Source organism: Oratosquilla oratoria, chromosome 26, assembly GCF_046742065.1.
Source record: "Oratosquilla oratoria isolate Oo_2021 chromosome 26, ASM4674206v1, whole genome shotgun sequence".
Lineage (NCBI taxonomy): Eukaryota > Metazoa > Arthropoda > Malacostraca > Stomatopoda > Squillidae > Oratosquilla > Oratosquilla oratoria.
Window position 1 is genome coordinate 52691541 of NC_134802.1, and position 13787 is coordinate 52705327.

The following is a 13787-nucleotide window of genomic DNA, read 5'->3' on the forward strand; positions in this document are numbered from 1 at the left end:
CATAAAATTATAAATGTAACAAGTGATCGTACTGCTATTTGTTCTACCGAGTCAAAGGCCTTGTAATCTACAAATGCTAAACAAAGAGATATACTGTATTATATTCTGTCGTTTTCTTGATTACTTGATTCATTGCCTGCAAATGGTCTAGAGTCGGATATCCGCTTCACAACCTTGCATGTATTTTTGATTTCCATCTAAAAATTTACTTAGTCTGTTTGTAAGGATCTTTGAGAATATTTTATATAGATTTGATAGCAGGCTAATTGGTCAATAGTTACTAAGGTTTTCCTGGTTTCCCTTTTTATGAAGCAAAATTACTATAGCATTGCGTCATGATTCAGGAACATATAGCAATAATAAAATCGCTACGCAAGCAGGGTGCAAACGAATAGATCATAAGGGTTCTAGAATTCCACAACACTATAAATACAAAAGATAAAAATCGAGAAAGGAGTATGGCAAGGCAATATAATTCCACCCAAATTATTTACAGCTTGCTTAGAAGAAGTTTTCAAAGGATTTAGACGGGAGGAGAAAGTTTTGAAAATTAATGGCGAATATTTTAACCCCCTAAGATTTGCGGATGACATTATTCTTCTATACGAAGAAGCAGAAGACTCGCAAGATATGCTGAATGATCTGAACAAGAAAAGTCTCAAAGTTGGTTTAAAAATGAATAAGAGTGAAACCAAAGTAATAGTGGTCGTACGGCCGTTGGCGGGTACGCATTATGTAAGTATAGGATGTGTATGTATGTATATGGTTTGCTCAGGGCTCTTCCAACTGCCCTATTCCATGACAACCAGTTTCCGAACCTGTGACGTGTGTCACGAGTTCATCCATTGGTCGTTAGTTGTTAGTCGTAACCACTCGATCGTTGGTTTCGAAGCTTCGGAACCGACCTGACGTCATGGCCGGCTGATTGTAAATAAAAGTCTTAGTAAAGCAACCAAAAGCTTACGTTGTTTTTTCAACCTCGGCTTCTACAGTAATGTTCTGCACGAAAGTTCTAAGTAACGAGATCGTCATCGATGGTGAGTCTTGTAGAAGTTAGAGTATAATTATTTAGGCCATGATAATGAAATAAGAAGGCGTAATACAATTGATTATAAAATGTTTGGTAAATATAATTAGATCATGAGAGGCTCTCTACCTTTATATTTGAAACGTAAAGTTTATCATGCATTCTGCCTGCAATAATCTACGGGTATGAGACTTGGAAACTGACGACGGAGGTGGAGACAAAACTAAGGAGTGTTCAAAGGAGAATGGAGAGATCAATGATGGGAATAACATTGAGAGACCGAAAGAGAGCAAGTTGAGTGAGAAAGCAGACTACAGTGAAAGGTACTGTGGAGGCGGTAAAAGAGAGGAAGTGGAATTGGGCAGGTCAATTAGCTCGAACGACTGATGAGCGATTGAGCAAGAGTGTTACAGAGTGGACGCCGCGAGATAGGAAGCGTGGAAGAGGGAGACCAGGTATGGGAAGAGACGAGATTGAGAAGCTTGCAGGAGTGACGTGGCAGAGGTTGACGCAGTAGTGTGAGTCAAGGAATGCTATGGAGGAGGCTTTTGTTCAGCAATGGACTCAGGTGGCTGATTGATTGACTGAACAAGGATAGTCCTGTAAGATGAATGGTGCCACTCGTATGTACAAGTGTCTACTATCGCGAGTCCCTGGGGTATTAAGTCAGCAACAAGTGGGCATACTGGCAGTAGTGAACAACGGTGTTTGCAATGGACGCATTGCATAGCTTACAGAAGTGAGACGCGTCAACTGCTTCAGCGACCGGTCGGTAGCCCAGCCCGAGTCACGTACACACTAGGTTGTGTCGACGAACCATAATTCCACTACGTTGATACTTGTGTGGTCGTTGTATAAAAATTTCGTAGTGCTGAATGGACACGCCAGTAGTCATTTCGACGAATTTGGGAGCAGGCAGCTTGGCGTATTATTTTGGAGCACAGGTGAGATAACAGTAGTACTGTAGTACCAATACCTATCTGTTCTAAACCACAGTCAGCCCTTACGAGATGATCGATATTGTCATTGGCCAAGAGTCCGATGTGGGAGTCCACAGTGGGAGGGAGTCCACAGGAGTGACTTCACGGAGGTTGTGTGTGTGTGTGTGGGGGGGGGCTGCTGGCCTGAATTTTGTAAATATAGAGGACACTTTGGGGAGGGTCTAATTGTAATTATTATTTCGAGCTGTGTGTTCTCGTCATTATCTGCACTTCATGTATATTGATTCTTTGCCAAATAAACTTACTTATAACCTGAATTTTGTAAATATAGAAGACGCTTTGGGGAGGGGCTAACCTGAATTTTGTATAGATAACAAACGGATGTACTCTGTAACACGAATACGATGATTTTGAATATGAAATGAAGCATATGTTCTCTCTTGATTTAGTTTATTTCAAAATATTGGGCAAAAGTAATGCTCAATCTTACATTTCTAAAGGTTTACCCTCAATAATGTGCATGAATATCCTTCCAATTATTCTCACGGGAGTGTTTTATTAAATGCTGAGGAAGTTTTCTGCCACTGTACATATTAGTGCTTTCTGCTACATACCAGTGTACACGAGGCAGATTTCTTGACCTCTGCAATGAGGTAATGAAAGAACAAATGGGGGGGGGGGCTTCAGCCCCCTCAGCCTCCCCCTGGATCCGCCACTATGTCAATGGTCTCCAAGGTTCGTTGCTTTTGGAGTTAAGGCAGATTAGTCTTAGATGCTGGAGTATAGGAAAATGTTACAACGGAAGCTCAGCAGGGTAGAAGATCAGGGTTCACGTCCTCTGCCAACATTTTTAGATTAAACTCCCGGATGTTTGAGCAGACAGTGGTTGCTAGTGTTCAGCCAGCCAATGACGAAACGCAACCTGATTGAGTGATGTCCTAGTGGTGTGAGAGTATTGGGGAGATACATGAGGGTATTTCAGACATTTGACACTAAAGTAGGTGGGATCGGGGTAAATTCTCCCAGACAGTCGTGGAAGATGGAATTCGTGTTGTATGTTAACAATCCTGGTGGAGACAGAGCAACCCAAATAGAGCGAGTCTCATTCCTTGATTCTAGAACTTTCCAATCAGCTGTAAAGCTGTTCTGGTGAGTTGATAAAGCGCAAGGGAAAGATAACCAACCATTGAACGAACGAACGCGATGTACATGATTTCTGCAACAAACCCTCCGACAACATAGTTGCTTAACCGCTTATGATGGGTCAGGCGTCGTTGCACCCGGGCCAGCAGATTTTGAATAATGGGATACATACTGTTGCTGGTAGGGACGACGTGATTCGTGCAAGCGCTCCCTAGGTGTTGCATGCACTGCAGAGGTAATGTTGTTCCCCGTGATAGATTCTGATAGCGTCCTTGCTGGACAGCGTCCTTGCTGGACGAGGAGAGAAAATTCTGCTCTTCCCTGGTGAGATAACGACTCCACTTGAGGCTGTCACATGGGAGGCGTGTAAGAGGCGTTCCATATCTTCTGATGAACTTGAGTGAATAGAGATATCATCTGTACAGCAAGTTATTGTTCTTCTGTTGATGCCAGGAAGTAGGGAGAAGATGGTACATAAGAACAAAAAGAAATTAAGGACTCCTTGTTGGATACAGAGTTCGAATTCATTGGCGGCACTTCGCAGAACATAAGAGGTTCTATGTCGCAAATATCCTCTCATCCACCCCAGAAGGTTTCCCTTGACGTCAGCATTTACGAGCTAGTCTATGATAATGTATCCTTTGACATCATCAAATGCACTCTTCAAGCCAATATATTCCACAACAGTGACAGAGAAGAGGCTATTGTGGAATTCCATGAGGCAGTGGTGTGTTTCCTGCTGAAATAGAAAGCCGTACTATCTGGACGATAGCTTGAATCGTAGCCGGAATATGAGACGCGCGTTCTAGTGCTTTGCAGGAACAGGTGAGGTAGATTGTCTGACTTTATCTGTGCCAGGTTTAGGGAAGAGTACTTTTGTACTGCGAGTCCAAACTTGTGGTACGTATTCCAGGTGGATATAGAGACTAAACAACTGAAGGTAGAGTTTGCCAGATACGTCCAGCAGTATTTTATTGCTGGACGTTGGGTTGTGCAAGTAATGCCATCGTCACCGGGTGATATTGCCTTACCTTTGGTGAGGGCACGTCACGTCTCGTGGTCAGTTATGATCACATCCTCTTTATCAATCTCCAGTGAGGCAGATTTGAGGCGGAGTGCATGATAGTTTTTCTTGATGGTCTTGTGCGTATGCTTGGAGGTTGTCAGTTCGTGCCTGTCAACCAATCGCCAATAAAATCCTGTGCATACTGAGAAGGAATGTGGATGAGGGTGCTGTTTTTTCACAACTTTGTTGATAAGATACCATATGGACTCAACGGTCGTTTGATGGTTGATGCTGTACATCCGTTTGTGCCATGAATCTGTTTGGACACAACACTGCAGAGCGACCATATCATCTCTAGATAGTTGATGCCTGTGTAGATTTTGAGGATATGGTTGCCTTTGAATGGTAAAGCCGTCCTTCATCACATTCCTCTCTGTATTATCTCTGTAGTATGAACATTGGAGCGACTCGTGATGTGTGGCCTGCTGGGATAGGGTGTCGAAAGCATGCATGGCGTTGATGGGTGAGGTATATAATTTTTCAGGACAGTTTGCAATGGAGGTCAAACGTGGGTAAATGTTAGTCATGTAAGATTGTGTGTAGGGGGGTATTTATAGGTAGGATTGCAATGTGAGTGCAGGTTTGCACTGGAGGTGTGGTAGGAAAGGAATAGTGGATACTTTGAGCAACGTGGTCAAGGAAGGATGCTGGTACAGATAAACACGTGGACTGGAATGCCACAAATGACGTGATCCAGCTTGCCGCCTCGAGCGTGTGTGGCTCTAGCAGTCCCATTAAGTCACGGCGAATGGATTTCAAAAGTTAAGTTCCGTTACGACTTGCCACGGATGTAAAGTGCCGGAAGAGCATTTGGATTCATTTACCACTTACCAGGCTCTGAATACACGTTGCTTAATCGAATGTTGCCGCTGCCAATGTTTATCTGTTGACAACGATTCATTTGATTAAAAATATATATACAACAAAATTGTCTGATTTTAGTAGCGTACGATAAAGCCGTCTAGTAGAACAAACGTTAGTACTAAATAAATTCGTTGGGTAGACAGGAGGCAAATGATTATACATTAACATTTCTACATTTCCTCGAAAGATAGTTGCGAGTGTTATCCGGATATATGAAAATACAATAAATATAGAGAAAGTGATCTGAAAGGATCTTCAGGCTTTAGTTTGAAAAAAAGTATTTTAACAATAGAAATTGTTTTATGACTACATATGTGAAACAACAGAAGACTTACAAAATAACTCGTGATTTCAACAACTAATTGGTTTGAAGAGAAATACGAATACAATTCAATTAATGCTCAACTCTAAGTTCATAACAGAATTATCATATTTGACAGAGAGCATCCTGATGTTGGAAATTAAATAATTTAGACCAAATGCCGAAATTATATAAAAACGATGAAGATATATTTAGAAGAAAATGTTTGGTTACACGTTCCTGCCTTTTTTGTGAAACCTGGAATTTGACTAAAGCAATGGAAACGAAGCTAAGTGTACAGAGTTCAATATCAATGTTGCGGATAAAAATTAAAGTCAGTAAAAAGGGAAAGAATGATAAGAGAACAACATGGAGTGAAAATATTGCAGAGGCGAAATGAGAAATGGAGCGGGTGATATGAGACTGAATAATTCAAATGAAATAATATTGTATGCATGAAGTGCGTTACGGATGGGACGCCATGGAATGGTAAGCGTGGAACACCAGGCAAAACTTGGAGCGACGAGATAAAGAAATTTGCAGTAATGCGGCAAAATCGTGAGATTCACGGACGAGGCAGGGAGAGCAGCGGACTTCAAATGGTTGATGACCAAAATCTCTAAAACAAGTGGCACATCCAGCCTCCCATCCCCCGGAAATTTTTGCATGTATTTGAAAATGGATTTGGAGTTTTAAATGCTGGATACTTGGTTAATCCTTGGTGCTTCCTTAGTAAAAGTAATAATCACATCACCTGTGAGACCACGGTTTTCAATGAAATCAGCAAGTGAAAGTATATCGGAATCGACTTAATCATCGTATAGGTAAACGTGAGCAGGTGCATGCATGCAAAATTTATCATGTAATTGGAGGTAAAATTAATTTACGTAAAGCACATTGCATAGGAGTGTATACTCCCATGCAGAAATATACTTTGCAACCATATTAGCTGTTCATATATTTTATACTTTATTTTACAAAATAAATGAAGTTAAATAATACGTCTACCGTCATGATGAACTTAGTTACATCAGAAACTTGAAAACTATAATTCAAAGAATATATAACATTATTTATTTTCGGATCTATAATATGTAGTATCAAATTCTTTTAAAATATTAAAGTGATGCTATTTTGTTACCACAAATGCCTGTTTTGTTATTCGGAGTGTTTAGGTTGTATTTGGTTGTTGTCTGCATTGAGAAGAGAGACAAGTGGACAACGGGAAGTATAAGCTGAGAAGGAAGTGTGGTGAAATCAGCCAAGAATTTTAAGTCTCGGACATTGACGGTGGGAGTTACACATTCTCGATGGTGGGGGAAAGTGTTAGTTGGCTTTGGAAAAACTCAGTGACTCGAGAAGTTGTGTGTTTGCCGAAAAAAGTCGGAGATCTTGTATGGCCGCGTAAGGTAAGTTACCATTGAATATAATATTTCCACGTCCTGTGTATGTTATAATATTAATCATAAGAAATATAATTATGCTGTGATAGATTCGCACAGCACGGAGTGTCAGTCATATGAGTTTGCCGAGTGGTTGAGGTAGATTAACATCCAGACCAGAGATATGTAAAGGAAATACTCGTAAATTGGATTTACTTGCCTGTCATGTTACCTGAATACCGGTAACAAATTTGTTACAACTGTAGGGTGTGTATGAATGGACTAAGTGACTGTCTACTACAGTAGGAACATATAATGCATAAGGAGCATCAGTAATATATTTTGTTAACATTTGTCAAACAAATGGAAAACATGAAGACCACTATATAATATTGTAAAATTGTTATCATCTTATGAGTGCTGGTGGCATTATTGTTAGCTTGCTGGTCTCACATTTGCTTAGTTATGGGATTAAATGTTTATCTTAGTGGCCTGCTGACTTTCTTCTCCACCCTCCACTTCGTGCTGCTCCCATTATATGTCCTTAAAATTAAAATCCCCACAGACTAATACTTTACTTTCATTTCTCATAGCTAGAGGTCCCCATCCAATATTCTCATTGTACACTTGTGTGACATTAGGTGGTCTGTATTCTGTAACTACATTCTAAGAGTATATTATTCTGCCCAACTTTTATTTTACATGCAAATGTTTCTAAATCTCTCAAGCCGGGATTCATTTGTCCATTCTGATGACAATGATAATGTTCTTGTGTGGAAATATTACCACACCACATGACTCAATGGTGCGGCTGGTAGAGTTCCCAGTTGCCACAACAGAGGTCCGGGTTTGAATTCTGCCCAGGGCTGAAATAACTTCAGTATTGCACTGCAAGTCATTACTCCAACTCTTGTTGGCAGGGAGTTTGGGATGTTTGTACGTGTAAGGTCACAGCGTTACCCATAGATCAGTCATCTGTGAACTCTGAGCTCTCTTCTGGGAAGGAAATAGCTGTTGATCACGAGTCCAACACATGATCCAAGACCATGGTGAGTCACCACCACATCCAGTTTCTCTATCCCTTCAGTATATTACATATAAGTGGCAGTCAAAGCACTGAGCAGACAAATCCTATGTCCTTGACTTAGTTTCTATTAAAATATATGTGGCTTTGCAATATCTATAATCCTACTAATTGATCACTCTTGTGGGCAGCATTGATACCATCCACATTTGTATATATACATTGAAGTTTTTCCAACCTCACTGCTTCCCCTTCAGAGTTCTGGATTGGTTCATCACTCTTTTGCCTTTGTCCATTAGGTCTCCAGGTGTTACAGTTCCTTCTCCCAACTTCAGGTGCTCTATTGTTATGGTCTCTGGTTGCTTTCCTTGTTGTGTTGTCCACCTGCTGGTATTCTTTGAGACTGTTATTTTCCTGTTTCCCTCAGGATATTATCCATTTTTTCCCCGGGTGCCAGTCCTCTATAAGTTTTTATTCCTTTCATCACACTCTTGCTAATTTTGTGTATTCCTGTCTTTCTCTGAAGGTCCAATCAGATATTATTTGTATTTTTGATTCATTCTTTCTTGTTACTTTATTTTGATTCAATACCTTCCACTTTAATTCTTCACTCCCTAATACCACCTTGAGCTGTCTTGGTTTCCTGCATCTTGCATCTTGGGAATCCCAATTTCACGGTAGATTTAACCATGTCAGTGACTCAGTTTTAATTGGATCCTCAATACCCATAGTTTTGATATCCTTCACTTTATGAACATCTTCATTTTTCTTCTCATAAGGATCAACTGCCTTTGTTTCCTGCAGTCCTTTTATTATGATGTTTTTTCTCTCCAATATCTAATAGTCCAAGTACTTAGGGCTAGGGTGATGGCCTTGGCCACAGTTATGCATCTCCTGGCTTCTCACCTTTGTTATGCATTTTGTCACATCCTTTTTAAAACATTACTCCCATCTCCTCACTCTCCCTCACCACCTCTCATACTTCTTTCAGCTTCTGATATTCTTTCTCCTCATCCTTCTCATTCAATTTATTAACTCTTAGCCTCTCTCTACTTCCATTCTTTTCTTCCTCCATTTTTCCTCCACTTTCAATTTCCCTTGTACCAAAAAACTATCTGACACTCCCCCACTGTCACCCCTGGAAACATGAATGTCCAGAACACCTATCCTTCCTTGTGATATCACTACATAGTCCATTAATGCCCTGTTAACCATCCTTTTGTTTACTTCCTTTTCCCATATATAGTTATGTTTGGATCTCTTCTTAAACACTGCTATCATCAACTTCCATCCTGAACACATCATCATCATCTCTCCAAACTTCCCTACTATTCTATATATTGGCTCTTCCCCTACTGTAGCATTGAGATATTCCTACACAACAACATTCACATTCCCCCAAAAACATATGCCCTTGCTTAAATCTATCCTAAAAGGTTCTTTCTTGTTCACTTTTCATTTTACCAGGTCTATATGCACTCGCAAAAACCCTCATCTGATCCTAATTTCACCTTCACCTACATTACCCTCGGAGACACTTCCCTCCACTCCTCCACATCTCATCACTTACCAACAGAGCCACTCCTTCCCTCCTTCACCCCTTTATCACTCCTGACACTCTCCCCACCACACTTTCAAAGTCAAAATCACTCCTCTTTCAATTTAGTTACACTTTATGCAAGCATGCCATCTTCCTTCTCACAAGCATAGTACCAGTCTTGTCCCCTTTTACTCTCACCTGTACCATACCTTCTTTACTCAAATTTTAAGGTTATGGTTAAGGTTCTCCCAAACCCTCTTTATGCCTTGACTTCTGGTAGGACGAACATGCAGAGAGCAGGATCCCTAGTCCTATCACTCTGTCCCACTTTGTTGTCTTGACAACTTGCATGGGAACACAATAGCATACCCCCACCACCACCACAGGAGATAAGAATATGTGGAGTCATAGAAGTAGTAAAGGACATTTTCAAGGGAAGAACATAAAGGAGGGAGAGTTGCATTATCAAAGTAACATTATCCTTCTATGAATAGAGATTTTACATTTAACATAGACAAATGATGTGTGGCTCCAGTCCATAGGGGTGAGCAAGAACAGTCCCTAAAACATTGGGTGCATGCTCCCATGCAATCACTATTTCATGATAAGATGGAGTCAGTACCCCATTGTGTAACATAGCACATTTTCTTAGCAACTTTTGTTGCTGTGTATGTATGATATTGTTAAAACATTTTATTTTTTATATGTACAAAATGAATTTGATTTTTTAAGATTCAATATGATTTAATTTTCTTGTTTATGGTTGGCAGGTTGAAGGAAAGGAGGTTGTTTCAAAGGTGGTCGAGGTAATACCTGTAGATATGCTCACCATCCCTTCGTATGCGAGGTGGTTTGTGCGTATTGCTGGGATTTCAGGGGCCTCAGCTGTGGCCCTTGGAGCATATGGAGCTCATGGTAAGTCAATTTTTTTTTCAATTTATTTAAAATTCTGAAAGGGCAAATCGTTTATATTTGTGTATAGTAACCATAATATACAGTTTTATGTAGCAGTAGTAAGGCTTTCAATATATAACCATGCTTATCAAGTAGTTAGGCATCATGATACATTATGCTGTCCTATATTCAATGCACACAGAAGCATAATTGGTCCGAAATTAGGAATAGTCATCATAAATGTCATGAAGTTTTGCCATTTTGTGTTTGGTAACACCCAGTGTTGGATCAATAGTGGGTGCCTGATTGAAGGCATTCCATTACATAGGAATTGCTCTGAATAGATAGATTTTTAGCACCAGGTATCAAAACTTGTTTTCAAAGCCCATGCGGACCTTCATGTCCATCCAGAGATACAGTAAACTTATTTCCCTCCCACTATATATTTTTCTCTGAAAAAATCAGCGAGGATGTAGCCTTTATTAGTTCCACATTGTGCATGTTAGAGTTTTATCATATACATGTACTTGATAAAACTGTAACGAGCAAATGTCATACAAATGAAGGCTTTGTCCTCACATGGTGTTTCTTTATATATACGTATAAAGACTTGTTGACACATGCCAATTACATACATATGTTTCTCATTTGTTCTTTTCTTCCCTCATTTTGATCGCCCCCTTACCTTTCTTGCTCCAGTTTTCTCTCCCTATGTGTATATCTTCTTATTTCTCTTTTCTCTCTCTCCTTCTCCCTATGCATCTTGTACTTCTTCTCCCTCCGCCTCCTCCTCCTCATTGTCATCATCATGCACCCCCCCCCTCTCTCATTTTCTCTCCTCCTCCCTGTTGACATATAAATCACAAAATGAAAGGTTTTTGTGTTGTATGAATAGGGCAAAAACGGGGCAATTTAGGAGTGTGTGCTCTAAATCATCTGTGGGGATTGCATCTGTTGCATTTGGAATCTGTAGCCAAGCCCATTCTATTGTTATACCACTGGTGGATGATGTGAGCATGGTTTTTCCTCATTATAGGAAGGATTTCTTAGTTTGGTGGATCTTTGAGGAAGATACGTGTAGGGAATTTGGGGGTTATTGTAGTGAAACTGCATAAAATATTGACATGGTATGCCATGTCATGATAAACAGTGCTGCTGCTGATGAAAAAAACCCTCTAACATGCAACAAAAAAAAGTGTTATTTTGTATCAGAATGTATATGTTATAGATGTTATGAATTCTAATTAGCTGTTGTAGGTGATATGAATTCTAATAAGCTGTTTTCCCATGTGTAGTTTTCTACAGAAGAGAATACCCGGAAGAGCTGAAGCTAGTTTATGAAACTGCTAACCGATATCACTTCCTACACACTCTGGCACTGCTGGGTGTTCCTCTGTGCAAGAGGCCAAAGCTCGTAAGTCTCTTTAATGCATGAAACTATCGGAGGTATTCTTAAACGAAATTCTTTCCATATATAAATCTTTCCTTATAGAAATCTTATATAAATCCTTGGAAGGGGAATATATTTTTTTAGGAATACCATCGTAAGAATCTTGTGGTGGTATTCTTAAGAAAATCTTTCCTTATATAAATCTACATCATTGGAAGGGAAAGAATTTTTTTAGAATACCACCATATATTCCTTGTAGAACTTTTTTATGAATGTGTTTAAAAATTGTAACTGTAATTTTTATATCATCCTTTCTGGGTTGTCATAAACACAAAATTTATTTACTGGTTGTTCCACAGTATATCAATTTGTACTTATGATCATAACCTTAAATTTAGTATTTTCCTAGCTTGATGACCCAGGATTGTTCAAGGTAATGCTTTAGCGATACAAACAACTCGTGAATTAATCAAAGTTGTTTTGTTTCTTAAGATGCTTCCACCCACTGTCTTTAGAAATTATGTGAATTATGATATGGGGTTTGGGAAACACAAATTTAGGCCAGACTCTCATATATCAAACTTTTCTTGCAGGCTGGCTCTTTGTTAGTTGCGGGAACAGCTATCTTCTGCGGCACTTGTTACTATTATGCGTTGACGGGTTCACGAAATGTACGACAGTACACACCTTATGGTGGGATGCTGCTGATAATTGGCTGGCTTTCCATGATACTCTAAGAAGGAACCTTTGTATGATCAAACTCACTATCTCGTTACTGCTGTAGATCTTTCTATCGATATACAGTACTCTGCCGTGCAAAAGGCTTCATGAAAATACTTTTGTCAAATAAAAATTTTGTGATGCAGATGAGGAACATAACAGTATGTAAGGTTAAGGTAATGTTTAATAGTGTACATAAATGAATATATTAGCACAATATAATTCAACTCCATTCATACTTTTAATTTGTCAGTATGTTTATAGCAGTAATACCTGTTGAATATATAATTGAAAAGGCTTTATATTTGCATGTCTTATTTTTTTTATAAAGTGTAGGTAAATTAATAAACTTAATAAAGAATGTTGTTTTCAATATTGTTTTGCTTATTATTCAGGAGATATAATTAGTGATTTGAAGCTATGCTTCAGAGTTGCAAGTTACTTGCAATGGATGAGTGGATTGATTGTGCTGTAGTTGTGGCTATTAATACTACTGGATGGCAAGGTCTGTTAATATATGAAAAACAAATGCAAGTAGAAATGTATATCATGATGTGTCTGTTATTGAGAATAACGAGATTACATACCATCATACACTGCTGCACATAGACTGTCTAGCATCTAGTCACATCACATACTTTACCTGATGTCTCAGGTGTTTCTTAATAATCACAGCTTTAAAACTATGAGCACCAATTTACAGATTTTCCCTGAGATCTTTCTCTGTCCTACATGTATGTAGGGTGGTAGAGGATGATGTATTGTATTGTTTCCAGTATGATGTGGATATCTTGGTTAAGTTCTGTATATACCTAATTGTAGTGTACAGGAAAGGAGCAAAGATCATAAGGGTACTGTGTCCCACTCACCAATTTATCATATTTAGCTTCAAATTGATCCAGTGATTGGTATTGTTTTAGTGTTGGACATTGATCTTAATGAAAATGGGTTAGGGTCTTTTATTTTTTTATAATGTTCTTTATCTGGGTTTATATGGTGTTGCATGGTTTAATATCATGTTATTCATTCCATTTTGTATAATTATAAGTGGTTATGGGTATCCAGACAAAATGCCACAACATAATGTTCACAGACAAAATGCCTCATAATCTGATGCCACATTGTGAAAACTGGACAAAATGCCAGTCCTACATTGTCTTGCTTATTATCATAAAACCAGATTGTTTTTATAGATGTAAAATATATATATATATCAAGGGCTTTCTCCAAGTCAAAAGAAAAGTCAAGTGAAAAGGCATATACCACATCCCACCCATTTCACTCCCACCACCCTCTTCTCCCTCTCATCTTAGTTCCTCATAGATATAAAATAGAGAATCCATGTATAAAGGCACAGACAACTACCTATTTTGCACTTCTATTTTATTTTATATTTTTTATACAAAAATAGAACACTGTACATACTTAACATTCACTTATAATCACACCATGCTGAGGGTGTTAAAACAAGCTAAGAGACTATTGTCCATGTGAT

General features: G+C 39.0%; 1 protein-coding gene across 1 annotated transcript; it reads left to right on the forward strand.

Moving 5' to 3' along the window:
- The first annotated feature begins 6520 nt into the window (after positions 1-6520).
- On the forward strand, positions 6521-12665 carry LOC143039584 (transmembrane protein 256 homolog). Its single transcript, XM_076209815.1, has 4 exons — positions 6521-6751; positions 10059-10203; positions 11478-11596; positions 12166-12665. The coding sequence occupies exons 1-4, from the start codon at positions 6653-6655 to the stop codon at positions 12307-12309; spliced, it is 507 nt and encodes a 168-aa protein (XP_076065930.1). The 5' UTR covers positions 6521-6652; the 3' UTR covers positions 12310-12665.
- Positions 12666-13787: the final 1122 nt, after the last annotated feature.